This window comes from Lepidochelys kempii, chromosome 18, assembly GCF_965140285.1.
Source record: "Lepidochelys kempii isolate rLepKem1 chromosome 18, rLepKem1.hap1, whole genome shotgun sequence".
Classification (NCBI taxonomy): Eukaryota; Metazoa; Chordata; order Testudines; family Cheloniidae; genus Lepidochelys; species Lepidochelys kempii.
Genome location: NC_136397.1, coordinates 10,052,603 through 10,069,223, shown reverse-complemented (window position 1 = coordinate 10,069,223; position 16,621 = coordinate 10,052,603). Strand labels below are relative to the sequence as shown.

Below are 16,621 nucleotides of genomic sequence, written 5' to 3'. Positions count from 1 at the left end.
TATTTCCCAGATGCTTTTAGTGTCAAGCTATGGCAGCATCCCACCAGCCATTTATCATTAAACTATATTGGATAACTAATGAGATCAGATTAATTCTATTCTTCCCTAATGTCTTTCTTGATGCCAGGATTTTTCCTGGCAAAGACCTTAGTGGTACCTAAGCACTAAAGGATAAAACTTGAATGAGGTAGGTGCTAAATTTAAATCATCCATGGCCATTAAGGCACCTACCTCTTTGTTTTTGGGGAGCCACTCAAAATACTGCTGCTAGATCTTTCCAGCCAATCATCCTGATCATCCCCTTCTCTTCACTTATTTTCTCCACTAGTTGTCCTTTATCAGCTCTCTGGCCTGGCCTGTCTTTCAGCTTAGCCCTCCCTGCTTACATAGTCTTTACCAATGAAATATATAGTCCTGTCTATTAATTTGAATTCTAAAACAGTTCACTGCCTGCCTACAACACAGGTTAACAACTCTTTCCTGCTGGAAGACAGAGGAAAAATCGGATTAAGCTTTTGCAGGACTGCTTGAGTGCAGTGATGTAGGAGTAGAATTGTGGAAGCCTGACTTGTTTCTCTAGAAAGGCTGATTATTACTCTCGTCCACATGTGTTAACAGACTAATTGAACATGCTGTTAAAAGTATGAGGAAATGTGGTAAAGTGAAACCTCTAGTTCATGCAAACCATTGATTTCAAATCCAAGTTGCACTCAGGAAATCTTTGCTGGTCTTAGCTTCACACTTAAAACAGTTTATTTAACATTGTTTAAATGTAACATCATACACACATCTCAAACAGTAAATTGACTGTACTTGACCCAGTATTTGTTTTATAGCTTTAAATCTGATTTTTCCACCACTTCCCTTAGCCTAGCTGATCTGTGGGGGAAGAGATATCAATGCATAAAATCTGCAGTAGTTACTGAAACAATGCCTGCAACAAGCTATAGTTTCCAGTGAAGTTGCTCACTGATTTTTTCATAGCCAAGTTCTTCAGGACACTATCCTGATATTCCCTTTATCCTAGCCAAGATGTGACTTGAACAGGTGCATTACAGTGGAAAAGGTTTGAAAACCATCTGGACTCCCTGTAGAGGAGGAAGCAATGACTGTGGTAACATCTTACAGAGCTTTGGTCACATTTCACAACTAAATATTTAAAAAGGGGGTAGGAAGCCACCAATTAATAGCACAGATTTATTCAAAAAGAACTGAACACTTTGCTTATGGAGGTGGTTTGCATTCTTTAGCATTAGCAGGCTCTTCTATGCTGCGGTGTGCTGGCCAACAACACTACACTCCATTCTGCCACTTGAACCAGCCATCTCTCACAAACAGCCAATGCTAAGTTCAGAGCAGAAGAATAGGCTGTATTCTTCCATGTAAAAAATTAATCATACAGTTAGTTTGTTCTTCCCATTGCTCTTGGCAATTTTCATAGTGAAACATTCTTTTTACCATGTTCCCAGCTCGCTTAGTTGTAATCCTCATTAGAAACCTCTGATACAGTTATACCCCCAAAGGCAGTTGAGAATGCTTCTAGCTTAGTGTAGTCCTCTAAATGCTGCTGTTTCAACAGACCCGGAGTAGTCAACAGACCAGTGTCACCACTTGCAGCATCAGGTAGTGCTAGTATTTCAGCAGCTGTCTTGTTCTATGGGGCTTAATTGCTGGCCTATGAATATTTGCTTTTGACTGAAATTCAGCATATGTGATCACAGTAAAGAGCAAATATTCAACCATCCTTTACAAAAGGTTGCTTTGGCCATTACAGAGAGGCAAAAACACTGCCTTTGTTTCACCTGTAATACTCAAAAGGAGCCTATTATTTGGCAAGGTGGCCGGTCAGGTAGCCTGATCCATTCTTTTATTACACTGGGTGTTCAAACTCAGCGACTGCACCTGGACAGGAACATTTTCCACTAAAAAATGAGGCTTTTTAGCACATGCACAGCAGCTGCGTTAATACAAAACCACAAGGCCAAGCCGTTCTACTTGAACAGGTTGATTTTTTCTGAACTATAGAAAATAAATAGCTCTAGAAGAGTCCCAATAGTTTGAGGCACAGTCTATTCGGTAGATAACAGCCCCAGCAGAACACTTCCTTTATGTATTTAGCCAAAACACAAAAGCAACAGGTAATTGCTCAGCTTAATGCAGTTCAATTTAAAAACGTTAAATTGCAGTAGCAAACAGCACTGAAATTCAAAGTTACAGCAGACAATCCACCCTTAGCTCTGGATTTCTTGATTTACAGGTGTGCATCACAATCTTACGCACTCACTGAAGAAAGAAAGCTAATGAGTTTAAAAAAAAAAAGTCCTCCTTGTATCCATAGAGGAATCAGACCACCTTAACCATGACTTTCCTTTTATGAGAAGACAAAGTAGGCGTACTCAAAACACTGAGATTATACAGGAATGGTTTGATTCTTGAATGTACTTTACCATTGACCTTGTACTTTTAACACATCCCAGCAACATATTTACTCTCAACAACTCTTTGAGTTACTGCTTTGAGACCATTTTCTGTGTATTGACCATTGTAGCTGTTCTTGCAGCCAACAAGCTACTTTATTATGAAGGCCATTCCTATAGCTTTAAGGAATCAAAATAGTGCTGCTTGTGTCTTCCCAGCTCCATGTATTATCCTGACTCAGACTTAATTTGGGGAGGTGGTGCGTTCCTGGAGCAAAACCAGAGAAGACGAGACAGGCCTCCCACCACCAGAAGAGAGGGCATCAGAAAAGTGGGTCTTCCCAGAGGAATAGAAACTCTTTTTAAAACCATTTAGAAATACTACAAAGCCCAGAAGCTGATGCCTACTCTTAAAGTGAATTGTGATTGTACACATGGAAAAAATAGATACTCTTAAGGTGGTGTGTACATACACTTTAAAATAATTAAGTATTTCAGCACACTCCATTTATATACAAGTCTACTTCAAGGGAAGCACTCGGAAGACAGTGGGACTAAGAAGTAGACCACTGAAACAGATCAGGCTGGTTCAGTTCTTAGACCACTCATCAAAGGGAAGTCCATGGCATCCAATAGAGTTACATGCTAAGGGGTGATGGAAGTTGTGTAACATCACTGTACATTTAGAGATCTCCATCTTGCACTTCCTGGAGAATGCACAACACTGACTTGTGTGGGATCCCGCACTCTTGCAGGGACCTTGTAAGGTCAGGAAAGCTCCTCCTAGGCACTTCCATCGTTTCAACACGACAGTGTTTGTATTTGGTTGTGTGCTTTTGTTCTGCCACAGCAAGGACCGTCTGAAGGCTGTCTGTAGGCCTGAAGTGATGTTCAAATCTTTGACCAGAAGGAGACCTAACGGCAAGCAGCAGTCTTGGTTCTTTCTTCAGTGGCTCCTCCAAGTTTAAAACTGATGAGGAAGAGCTTTCTTCTCTTGTTTTCCTTAACGGCTTCTTCTCAGAAATGGGAGGTTGGACTTTTGAGTATTCCCCTCTAGCCCCTTCATTCTCTGTCATTATACCAGTGGATTTTTCCTCTCCAGGAAGAGCTTTGGATGGTTGCTCCTCCTCCTGTCTACTACTCATTTTCAGTTTGTTGGTCTGTTCGATCACTGTTTCCACAACACTCTTCCCCAAGCCCTTCCTGCTGATGGACGGGAGCACTCTGTACTTATTTAGGGAAGAGGAGGTCCTCAAGGGTACTTGTTGGAGGAGCTCTGGGATTTCATCAGGAGACACCTGCCCAGGCTGGTAAGATGGTTTGGTAGATGATGCTCTTTGATTGCTTGCTGCTTCATAGGGAGCTGCTGGCTGAGGAGAGGATGGCACTCTATAAGAATAGGCCTCCACACTATGGGAGTAATTCAAGCTTGATCTTGTACGTCCCTTGGCAGATTTCGGCCGGGTAACATGCATATTGATGGTGTTTGACCTCCAAATGAAAGCTTCTGCAGTGCCCGAAGTGGTGTTGCATTCAGATGGTGCTATGTTCAGAGGTGCTACTGTGGCCATTGCTTCTCAAGACACCTGTAGAAGGGGTGACAGAGAGAAGAAAAAAGTTACAGGAATCAGTCAAATCTCTACGCATTTTACTTCACTAGAGTACCCCTGTTTTTATGCTGCACTGTGTTTAACACAATAGTAGGGTATCCTGGCATGTGTTGATTCACTGTGTGTAGGGAGATTACAGAACAGCACTGTTGCTGTGTCAAGTATCAAGTTTGTGGCATGCATTCCCAGATGCTGGCTTTGTAACAGATCAAGGTTCCTTGTAGGAACAAACAAAAATGGGTTTTATCTGGAAGGATCCCAAAGTGCCTTACAAGCTATGTACTCACAATATGATGCAGCCACATCTGGGATGAAGGGCTGTGGTCAGCTGCATAACAGAGGAAGGGAAATGCTGATAAAGGACGCCAGAGCAGTGAAAAGTGCCATGGGATTTTTAATAATAGAGCAGAGCAGATAAAACCTTGGTGGGGTTTTTTCAGGTCTCATGAGAAAGGTCCCCATGAAGCATGGTACTCCATTCACTGAGATCAGAATGATAAATGGATGAGTCAGTCCCGCTGGAATCAGAACCATGATTCTTGGGAAGTTCAAATATTAAAGGCAGATAACAAAAGAGAGGTTTTAAATCTGTTTACATAGTATACGCTGTATATTAATGTTTGCACAGCACTGTATATCAAGTGCTAAGTGTTCTTACTGGTCTTCAAGGATTTAAAGTAGGAGAAGCCTTTATTTTAATAGATGGAATGGGGTATTTATTATTTATCTTGCAGTTACGTCTAGAGTCACCAGCTGGGGTTGGGGCCCACTTGTGCTAGGCACCATGCACTATGAGACAGTAACTGCCCCAGACAAACAGATAAGAGACACTAAGGGTGGGTGAGAGGAAGTATTATTATCCTTAACCAAGATCACACAAGCCTGTGGTAGAGCCAGGAACTCTTGAGTCTCAGACCAGTGTTTTATCCACAGTCCTTCCTCTCTAAGGGTATGTCTACACTGTAGCTTTAACCCGTGCTCCCAAACGCCAATACCATCCATACACAAAACCATCAAGCATGTGCCTATTTTGCACTTTGAACCCATACTTGCTTGCATGGTCGGGGTATGAGTTGTAGCTCAAGTAGTGCTTTAGCTCTGGCTGGAACTTGCCTATTTTGCAGTAAGGATGCGATTTGTGTAATCCTTTATGTCCTTCCCACAATTCCCCTTCTCTACTCCCTGGAGGACAGGCAAGATCTCCCACAACTGACAAAACCGTGAAAGGATCCTAGAGCATCTCAAAGAACCATGGGCTCTGCCCCCAGACACACGAGGGAGTACAGATGCAGAGGACGGACAGTAGTGTCTTCGGCGGCACTCACTCCAGTCTTTGGCAGCATTGCAGTGGTGGGAGGATTGTCCTTCAGTGCCACCGAAGACCAGAGTGAGTAAAGGACCCGATGCCGAAATGCTGCTGAAGACCCGGAGCGCCGCCTGACCCACCGCCGAAGACCTGGAGTGCCCTCGGGTGAGTACTAGCGGGTGGCACCTTTTTTTAATCTCCGCTCCCCCGGTTTTCTGAGGGCAGGGCTTTGATGTGGGAATGCTCACACCCAGGCTAGACTAACCTGCGTGCGCCAACCCAATCCCAGGATAACTCTGTAGTGTAGCCAGTTGTGCACGTGTCAGTTCGTACAAAGGTTTTAGTGAAAAACATTTTTTATTCTGTTATTCACTTATTGAATGTGGCAAACGAGTGTATGTGGAGGAGCAGATATGAAATCATTGCTGTTTCTGTGGTGTCAATTAAGTTCCCAGTGTGGACTTTTAGGTAAGACTGACTGCACTTTGGCTTTTAAAAAATGTTGAAGTCTCTTATTTAAGTCTTTTGAGCGACTATGGCTGATTCAATCCACTGAAGCCTGTTGTAAGTGACCAATCAAAAGACCTTGAAGCTCATCTCCTTAAAATAAAGATGGAGTAGAATTCTACTCAGTGGCTCTGATCCTCAGCTGCAATGAGACCACTTTGCTCCAACAATTCAAAGCAGCCTTAGAGCCACAGCAGGATCACCCCTGAATAGGAGGATTGTTCAGTGGCTTAGAGTTAGGATAATGATGCCTACACCACCCGCTTGCTTGGTAAGGGTGTTTTGGCCAAGGGAAAAGGGGCAAGTTTTCCACATGACCTGGCAATCCCTGGATGCTATAATGGCACCTTGAGACCACTGTCACACGCTGGCTACCCCAAAACCAAACAAAATATTGGGAATGACCAGTCTTTAGCAATGGCAGGTTTATTTGGATTTACACTCCTCTGCAGGGAAAGCTGCCCTCCCCACCCCCGCCATCTAACCCACCTTCATAATCCAACGCCTCTTCTCAAGTGCATAAACCGTCTGTTACTCCAAGGGGGATGCCAACATTCATGTTCCACCGTATTCATCAAATTAACAAGAGTTGGAAAACCAGATGCTCATAGGCCTTTTGCCAGTGATGCGTTATTTAACACCTTGTTTCTTCGCCTTCCTCTATTGTTTCAGTGAAATGGAAATGATCAGTAAATTAAACAATGTCTAGCAAAGACAAAGTACAGTCTCAATGTACAGGTGTGCCTTGACATGCTTTCACTATTAAGCTGTTCTAAGGTACAATAATCATCACTCAGCCACTTGAATAAGTGATCTATTTACTTACAACACAATAAATGTACAGCCAAGCTGACTGACCGTAATAATCTGGACACAAAATCTAAGTCACCAATAATAACTTCCTAGGAGTATATTAAAAGGGCAGGAGTGTTATTTGGTTTGAAATATCTTCAAATAAACTAGAAGGCAGCAAAATCAATATCCCAGAATCATAGAATATCAGAGTTGGAAGGGACCTCAGGAGATCATCTAGTCCAACCCCCTTCCCCAGATCCCTAAATGGCCCCCTCAAGGATTGAACTCACAACCCTGAGTTTAGCAAATATGAAGAAATAAAAGCCATGGTCTTACACCCCTTCAAAGAAGGATTCTTGAACATGGCAAATCAGAGTTACCAGCTGTCTAGAAATATCCTGACAGTGAGCAAAATTATGAATAATTCTCTAAGAAATTCTGTTTGCATCTTCTGAGTGCTGGACAGCATCATTTCATTTTAAAGTAAATGTTTCACATTTAAAATTGTCACACCGGTCTTTAAACAAGACACATTTTAAACCTGGGTTTCTCAATCAGAGGCCCATATTAATAGAGCTGTGCACTGTATTAATAAGATTTTAAGCAGCTGAAGACCCAAGACAGTAGTTACTGCTTTCCCAAAGGGCATAGAAAATGGAGAGGACAGGGAGTTCTTTTGAACAAATGGGTATAATTACCGAGCAAGCAATCCAATACTCACTTGACTCGACCTTTCTTGACTTTGTGCAATTGTGGTGGCATCTAAAGCTTAGTCCAGGGGAGCCCTAATTTGGTGAGGGCAGCACTGGCAACTAGCCAGTAGCCCAAGGGCTACATGCATTTTGTATATGTTTACACAGTTAGTTAAATCAACAATAAATACACAAATCCCCTTGACTGGTGAACAGAAGCTGCATTGTCATTTGCGTGCGGGAGTACTCAAACCTGCAGCTGATCTGCTTCGTCCTCATGCTACAGTTACAAGACAGGACGCCCACTGGTCAGCATTTAGGACTCTAAAGGATGCACTTTGGGTGTGGTACTAAGAGGCCCAAGCTTTCAAAAGTGGCCACCAATTCTGAGGCCTTCAGGTTTTGGGTGCCTCACTTCAGTCGCACTGGATGTGATTTTTTTCAGCCACGCTGAGCTCCCATCCGGAGCGGCTCGGCGCCTCTGGAAATCCATTTTTCAGATAACGCCCCCCGCGCCCCCGGCTCTTGGCTCGCACTTTCCATCGGCTGGGAAGCTCCCAACCAGCTGGGACGCAACGTTTCGCAGAGGAGGGTCAGGGGGGAAACTGAGGGGAAGGGACTTGCCCGAGGTTACCCAGCAGGCCAGGGGCGGAGCCGGGACCAGGTCTCCCCAGACTCCCAGTCCAGGGCTCGAGCTACTAGGCCACACCTGCCGCCCTCAGGAGCTCGAGTTTCGGGGGGGGGGGGACTCTGTGCGCCCCGGGGGGGGGCGGAGTCCAAGAAGTGTCTGTCCCGAGGGTCCCCACCCCCAGCAAGCCGGGGCCCGGGGCGGAGAGCGGGACGGGGCGGGAAGGAGCCCGGGGGGTGCTTGGTCGGGCGAGGGGCTCCCGAAAGGGACGGGGGAGTCCCTGCTGGGGGGGGGAGGGGGCATCCCAGGAGCAAAGAGTCTCGGCCCCCCCCAGGCGAGGAGGGGCCCCCGGGGAAGGGCCCGCGGGGGCACACGGGGCCGCCCGGCTGGTCCCCGTCTCTCACCTCCGCGCCGCTCCATCCGGCGGCCCGCGCCCAGCCCCGCCGGTAAACAGCCCCGCGTTGCCACGGCAACCGGCCCCGCCCGTCACCCACTTCCGGCAGTGACCGGAACAAAGGAGACCCCTCCCCGCCCGAACCAAAGAGAGCACAGGGAAGGCTGGCTAGAGCGTACCCCCTCCCCCCCCACAACGGTGTCCGCCGCCAGGGCCGCTATCCCGCTCTGGCGTGACCAGGGTCCTGGGCTGGGCTCAGCCGGGGGGGCCCCTGCCGGGCTGGGAGGGTCCTTCCCAGGCCTCACGTCACCATGGTAACGCCCCGTGGTGTCCCAACACAACACAGCGCAGTGCGGGGGCGGCAGGGGCTCGGCCCCTCCGGGGCACGCTGCCCCCCAGGAAATCCGTGAGGATGCTCCGTGCACCTTGCCGGCTCTCAGCCCTCTTCCCTTAGTATTATGGGGAGGGGGGAATATTCCTGCTTAGGGCCTCTCTGGGCTAGCACTGCCTCTGTGGCCGTGGTCCAGGTGTGTACAGCACCTAGCGCACTGGGGGCGCAACCTAGGGTTGCCAGGCGTCCGGTTTTCAGCCAGCCGAAAAGGGGCCCTGGCAGCTCTGGTCAGCGCCGGTGACCAGACCGCTAAAAGTCTGGTCGGTGGCACAGTGGGGTAAGGCAGGTTCCCTGGCTCCCCGCGGCTCCTGGAAGCGGCCGGCGTGTCCGGCTCCTAGGCAGGGAAGCAGCCACTGGGGCTCTGCACGCTGCCCCCGCCCTGAGCATTAGTTCCACAGCTCCCATTGGCTGGGAACTGAAGCCAATGGGAGCTGCGGGGGCGGCACCTGCAGGTGTAGGCAGTCCACAGAGCCACTTGGCCCCTCCGTCTAGGACTAGATGACCTTCAGGGGTCCCTTCCAACCCTGATATAGATAGGTCATCTAGTAATTACAAAGTAATATTAAATGCAGAAGGCTTATCTCAGACTTTAGTGAAAAAGTTAAATCTGTTTAAAAAAATAGTTTTAAGTGACTGTTTATAGAGATCACTCCCTCCTTAACAGTGACAATAGGACAGATCAAGGATACTCCAAGGGGAAAAAGAAGCAAAATATTCAAACAAACAAATGAAGAACATACAGCAGTGTAAAGACAAATTATAGTGTTTTGGCTTCAGTTATGAAATCATATGTTTTACTATCAAGAATTCACACACAAGAGCCAAACTGAAGTCAGTGAAGTTTTACAGCAGGGTTGAATTTGGCCATTTGTTACTTTCTTATTCATGTACAAAGATTTCACATTAAAGGTTTATTTTATGGGACCATGTTCTCCTGTGGCTTGCTATGAGTAACCCTCATTCCTTGTATCCTGTGGGGAAAGAATAGAACCCCACGGCATTACCACGATGCTATTTGTTTAGGTTTCCAATGCTACAGGGGAAAAGTTTTCAATCCCAAATTAAATCTTTTCATTTACATTAAAAACAATTGAGAACACATACCTATTCATCTGGGGCCCAAACCTGAAGTCCTCCCTTAGGACCAGGTCCTCAGCTCCATTTACACCAGCTCAGGATATGGTGTTCAGTTTTCACTCTGTGGAGGATTTACTAAGACAAACTCCCACTGAAGTCAATGGGAGCTTTACCTGAGTGAGGTCTGTGTAAATATCAAGGGGTTAGTTCTGCCACCCTTAGTTATCTTGAATAATCTATTATTTACACAAGTAGTCCCATAGAGTTCATTGGGATTATCCACAGTGTAATCTACTACCTGATGCAAGGAAGGGTATCAGAGTAAGGACCTCAGGATTAGGGCTTAATTCTCCTCTCATTCATACCAGTTTTAGACTGGTGTAATTCTATTGAGTTTGAAAAAAAATCAAGCTCAACCCTTTAAAAACCCCCTTTTAAAAACGGCAACACACCTTCAGTTTTGAGACCTGGAGGTACTTGTCTGTGTGTCTTTTTTCCATTGCTCAGACTATACAAATGATACCTGACTCAATATGTTTTACAGCTGCACTGCACAAAGAAGCACCTGTTCGATATTATTGACATTTTGATATCTCTGTATTTTCTTTTTCCTTTGTAAATGTTTCATGTTAACCAAATGCTTTACCCATTAACAAACATACATCTCTGAATTAACAGACGACTGGGTCTCCTAGTAAGGAGCAACAAATAGGTCATAAATAACTAAAGAGAAAAGAAACACGGATAAACTGGGACATCTACCCAACCAGTGTCAGAAGTTCAAGGCGTATTGGCACACTAAACATAAATGAGGAAATACTGCTTAACAACAAACAGATTACAATAATGTGTCGGATCAAAGCATCTCAGAATGCTTGTCATATTCAAATTTACTGATCATCCTTCGGCAGGCATCTTCACTTTGACATCTCCGGCACACAGATGTTTACGTTTAACACCACTGTTTGCTTGCTGTGTTAAAAGGATCTTTCATCTGTTGTCAATGGAATAATAAACTGCCCCAAATATTATTTAAACTCTGGGCTAATGATTCAGCGCAGATACACCTTTGAAGAGAAGGTTTGATTTTGTTTGCTCTCTATTTTCAGGTCCATCATAGAGATGAATAGCCTGTTGATATTTGCTGTCTTTGTTGCCTGCTGTGAATATAAGAAAGTCTTTCAAACTGGAACGTACATTGAGGTAATTTATGAGCTCCCAGATACCTGTAGTCCCCGGGCTTCAAAATTCATATTGGGTTTTCTTCTTAAGATGAACTAATCATTATTCTTCTTAATACTTAGTGCTATAGTCTTCTCTATACCTTGGGAAGTAGGTGTTATTACTGCCATTTTTATGGATGAGGATACCGAAGCAAAGGTTAAGGGCTTAATTTAAACAAGTGCTGAATCATAGAATATCAGGGTTGGAAGGGACCTCAGGAGGTCATCTAGTCCAACCCCCTGCTCAAAGCAGGACCAACCCCAACTAAATCATCCCAGCCAGGGCTTTGTCAAGCCTGACCTTAAAAACCTCTCAGGAAGGAGATTCCACCACCTCCCTAGGTAACACATTCCAGTGCTTCACCACCCTCCTAGTGAAAAAGTTTTTCCTAATATCCAACCTAAACCTCCCCCACTGCAACTTGAGACCATTACTCCTTGTTCTGTCATCTGCTACCACTGAGAACAGTCTAGATCCATCCTCTTTGGAACCCCCTTTCAGATAGTTGAAAGCAGCTATCAAATCCCCCCTCGCTCTTCTCTTCTGCAGACTAAATAATCCCAGTTCCCTCAGCCTCTTCTCATAAATCAGCCCCCTAATCATTTTTGTTGCCCTCTGCTGGACTCTTTCCAAATTTTTTCACATCCTTCTTGTGTTATACCAATAAAATAAAAACCAGCAGGATCTTATTAAAGAGGAAAAGGCAAAATACCACATTTATTGTGAATACAGAAAGAATCATAGTAAGCAGTTAGTTATAACATTCCATTCAATCTCATGTTTATTCACACATTCATTCATACAAACACACACACACACAGGTTCTGCAAGGCTGTTATCATAGTTACCAGCCTTAGAGTTGCTCATGCCAAGCCACTGGCCAGGTGGCCTGGACATGAGGAGGGAGCAGGGCCTTGTCAGATGCTCATCTGATGCTCCTAGAAGTTGGTTTGCAGAATCAGACCCCAAAGTTCTCACTTTTTAGAGTCTATTTTTATAGGAATTTCTTCCTATGGCAGTCTATGGGAATTGCTTCATCATGCTGTTGCTGAATCAATCAGCAGATAGCACATTCCTGACGACTCCAAAATGTTATCTTGTTCTTTGGTTCTCCCATTCTTGAGGCTGTTGGGTGGATTCCAGTCTGCCCTCCGGGGGCCCTCTGGTTATTTCCACTTGACGCCTTCTTCAGCCAATGGACACTGGATTCTTAGGAAGAAGAAAAGGAGTACTTGTGGCACCTTAGAGACTAACCAATTTATTAGAGCATAAGCTAATAAATAATAATAATAAACTAATAAATTGGTTAGTCTCTAAGGTGCCACAAGTACTCCTTTTCTTTTTGCGAATACAGACTAACACGGCTGTTACTCTGAAACCTGGATTCTTAGGCTGGCACCTCCCTGATCATTCAGTTATTATCCACACCAAGCATCCATCCATATACATCCTCTATCTCTATTTTAATCACAATTGTTAATACAACAAAAGGGCAGGGAGTCTCTGGGTGCTGTTTCTGTTGTTAGAGTATTGCTTTGAGTCTCTCTCTCTGTGAATTGCTTTGAGAACAGACTCTGTCTTAGTATGTACTAACACAATTAGCAGCTTGCAAGTTTCACACATAGAGGGAGAGAAACAGTACCAAAAACCAAGAGACCTCTTAATTAGTAATACCCTGGAATTTAAACTCTGGGGAATCAAACTCATTTGTGATTTTAATACAGAACTTCTTTAATATGATCCAACACTTGTAGTATGAGGCCCAAAACTGGACACAGAACTCCAGATGAGGCCTCACCAGTGCCGAATAGAGGAGAATGATCATGTCCCTTGATCTGCTGGCAGTGCTCCTACTTTCCTAAAGGGAAAGCAGCCCAAAATGCCATTAGCCTTCTTGTCAACAACGGCAAACTGTGAACTCATATCCATCTTCTCGTCCACTGTAGCCCCTAGGTCCTTTTCTGCAGAACTGCTGCCTAGCCACTCGGTCCCTAGTCTGTAGCAGTGCATGGGATTCTTCCGTCCTAAGTGCACTTGGTACACTTGTCCTTGTTGAACCTCATCAGATTTCTTTTGGCCCAATCCTCTAATTTGTCTAGGTCCGTCTGTATCCTATCCCTACCCTCCAGCTTATCTACCACTCCTCCCAGTTTAGTATCATCTGCAAACTTGCTGAGGGTGCAGTCCATGCCATCCTCCAGATCATTAATGAAGATATTGAACAAAACCGACCCTTGGGGCACTCCACTTGATACCGGCTGCCAACTAGACATGGAGCCATTGATCACTACCCGTTGAGCCTGATGATCTAGCCAGCTTTCTATCCACCTTGTAGTCCATTCATCCAGCCCATACTTGCTGGCAAGAATACTGTGGGAGACCATGTCAAAAGCTTTGCTAAAGTCAAGGAATAACACGTCCACTGCTTTCCCCTCATCCACAGTTATCTCATCATAGAAAGCAGTTAGGTTAGTCAGGCATGACTTGCCCTTGGTGAATCCATGCTGACTGTTCCTGATCACTTTCCTCTCCTCTAAGTGTTTTAAAATTGATTCCTTGAGGACCTGATTTTTCCAGGATTTTTTCAGGGACTGAAGTGAGGCTGACTGCCTTGCAGTTCCCCAGATCCTTCTCCTTCCCTTTTTTAAAGATGGGCACTACATTATTCTTTTTCCAGTCATCCGGGACCTCCCCCGATCACCATGAGTTTTCAAACATAATGGCCAATGGCTCTGCAGTCACATCTGCCAACTCCTTTAGACCCTCGGATGCAACGCATCCAGCCCCATGGACTTGTGCTCGTCCAGGTTTTCTAAATAGCCCTGAACCACTTCTTTCTCCACAGAGGGCTAGTCACCTCCTCCCCATACTGTGCTGCCCAGTGCAGTAGTCTGGGAGCTGACCTTGTTCGTGAAGACTGTTAGGGGACTTATTCGTTCACCCACTTACTTCCCTGGTCCTTCTCTCATGAACAGAGAGCAACAATACCTGAAGTCCAAAGGTGCAAACAATTCACTGTTTATTGGAGCAAGCATGACTCTAGTTTCCTTCCTTGGTGTCCCCCTTCCCAGCTCTGACACCACAGAGGCTTTCCTGTGTCCCTGTTCCCATTTCCCCCTTTAGCTAAACATGATTCCAATTTTCCCACCCCTGTTCCCTTTCCCATCCCCACCCACTCACTCACTTCCTGATTGACTACAGACAAAACTTGAGTTCAGCTTAGCTATACCTTAACCAATCATTTTAACTAACCAATCCTAACATATTGTAACATGATTATGTAACCAATTATATCCCAACACCTTAATTAGTTTACACCCAGCAAAATTAATTATACAGCAGACAGAAACAATCACAGAACAAGACAGAGATTATACAGACAAACAATGGGGAAATGGGGACTACAGTGATAGAACAAACACAGAAATTAGGATTTCACATCCCAGCTATTGATAAGTGAGTTCTTGCCAGACAGGATGCTATCAGACTAAGTTTCCTTTTACATCTTCTAGGCACTTCCCTTTCTCTGGAGGTGATAGGCATTATCAGGACAGGATTGTATTCCTAACAGCCCAATAGCACCTTCTTTCAATGTGACTAGTTTGGAATGTGAGGATGTGACCGGTCGCTTCCCAGCTTATGGCTGCCTCTGCTGCTTAGCCAACGGCCTTAGCCTAAGCACAGGGCCTCAGACTGTCACAGTAAGAGAAGGACCTTACACTGGCAGACAGTGATTTTGATTCTTTCTTTTATACCTCTATAATTAGCCAAGTGATAAGAATACACCTAAATTCTTAGAGTACACGCCGTTACAGACAGGCCTGAGTATCTATATCCTAACAAAGACAGAGGCAAAAAAAAACATTGAGTACATTAGCTTTTTCAACATCCTCTGTCACCTTTTAAATTCCATGGGAGCTGTGGGTGCTTAACACCTCTTTAAATCTGGCCCCATGTGACTTGCCAAGGTCGCTGGAGGAGTCAGGATCTGAGTTCCTGGGTCTCCATCCTGTGCACAGATCTCTGGGTTATGCCTTTCTCAAAGGACTGCAAAGCTTTTGCTAAAAGCTTTATGAAGAACCTAAAGATTGGTACAGTTAATTTTAAAGGGAAAGCAGTAAATTCCATTTCACTGCCAGTTCCTATGTCTAGGGTTCTGTGTTTTCACTGCAACAGTTGCTAATATCACAAGATCAAAGAGCTGTTATTTTATATGCCATCAACATCTGAAACACCAGTGCCAATGTAGAATCCTGAACGCAGATCCTAGCAGGTAAGTAAATAGGAAACTGATTTACAAATATTCCATTTGAGCTTGTATTTGTAGATAATTTCCCAGATTAAACATACATTTTGCTATTGCTCTGGGATTTTAAACTATTTTTGTTAAGCTTTGCAATTTGCCTATATCTCTTCTGCTTAATCGTTTTGAACATTGGTCCTAGTCCTATAGAGGGGACATTTCCCTCCCTTCCAGTGAATTTAATGTTTCCCTTTGTTCTTTTACAGATGTTGGCATGGCACATGGGAGTGCTTTGGAGTTTAACAGAATGATTAAAGCCGCTACTGGGAAATGTGCCCTGTTATAGATGTTACTGTGGATTAGGTGGAAAGGAAACTGCACTAGATGTTACTGAAAGGAGCAGCATAATTCTGTCTACCTACAGAAAACACTTTTCAGGGTAAGAGCCAGCTACTATCTGTCTGGGGTCAGGAAGAAATTTCCCCTACGGGCAGGTTATTTTGTAATTGTCCCGTATGGGTTTTTTGCACCTTCCTCTGAAATATCTGGTACTGGCCACTGTCTGAAGCCTCTGTTCTTCACAATCACATTCAAGGGTGCAAGCTTAACTCTGACCTTAGGAAATTTAAGATACTGTATTGGGAGGCGTGCTGTCACTTTAAAAGTCTACCCAAAAAGGTGGGGGGTAAGAGGGCAAAGTGTCTAAATGTAACGGAGGGACTGGATGTGTGCATCATGGGTACTTGTATGCTGGCACTGAAAGAGGGTTTATTGTGCAGATGACGAGTCTATAACTGTATTTGGGTATAGTGGGGTTTGGGTGGTAGGGCATGTGAATTGTGGTTGTCTTGGGCATTAATTTTGCCTTATCTGGTGGTGACCTTTTCCCTATAAGGCTTGCATATCTTTTTACTCCAGTTTAGTGTTGAGGGAGAAGGTGTGAGATGAAAAGAGTAAAATATCCCAATTCTCATATATAATACAGTGTAGAGAAAATTTTGAAACTTTGTGACACAGGCCTGATTTTTGTATGTTTCTCCCTCAAGGTGCTGCTATATTCCTGACTGCTGTTAAGGCAAACCAAGAGAAAAGAAATTTAAGCCTGTACTGACTAAATAGAAGTTCAGCATCAGCGATGGAAAAATCTTCAGTGAGTACTTTTCTGCTGCAAATAGACAAATTGCATTGCAGTTTCTTTGTTTCTCTGAAATCTGTCTCCATTTTATCTTTGGATTAATGTTAGAGGGGGCCTGGAAAAGCCAAAATAGTGAAAATTGTTCGAAGGGCTGGTCTAATGTACCTACAAACAGCAAGTGACCAAGGGTAGAAAGAAATGA

The 16,621-nt window shown here is 44.6% G+C and overlaps 1 protein-coding gene across 3 annotated transcripts; it reads right to left on the bottom strand.

The window, feature by feature from the left end:
- Window positions 1-735: 735 nt before the first annotated feature.
- On the bottom strand, window positions 736-8,440 carry UBXN10 (UBX domain protein 10). Of its 3 annotated transcripts, none has more exons than XM_073316212.2 (3): window positions 8,360-8,440; window positions 6,330-6,500; window positions 736-4,003 (listed from the first exon to the last, which is right to left on the bottom strand). In XM_073316212.2, exon 3 carries the CDS (start codon window positions 3,986-3,988, stop codon window positions 3,101-3,103), a length of 888 nt encoding a protein of 295 aa, XP_073172313.1. In that variant the 5' UTR covers window positions 3,989-4,003; window positions 6,330-6,500; window positions 8,360-8,440; the 3' UTR covers window positions 736-3,100. The 3 variants fall into 3 exon arrangements, with proteins under 3 accessions (XP_073172313.1, XP_073172314.1, XP_073172316.1); XM_073316213.2 differs by lacking the exon at window positions 8,360-8,440 and adding an exon at window positions 7,357-8,351; XM_073316215.2 differs by lacking the exon at window positions 6,330-6,500 and having other exon boundaries at window positions 8,360-8,436.
- Window positions 8,441-16,621: the final 8,181 nt, after the last annotated feature.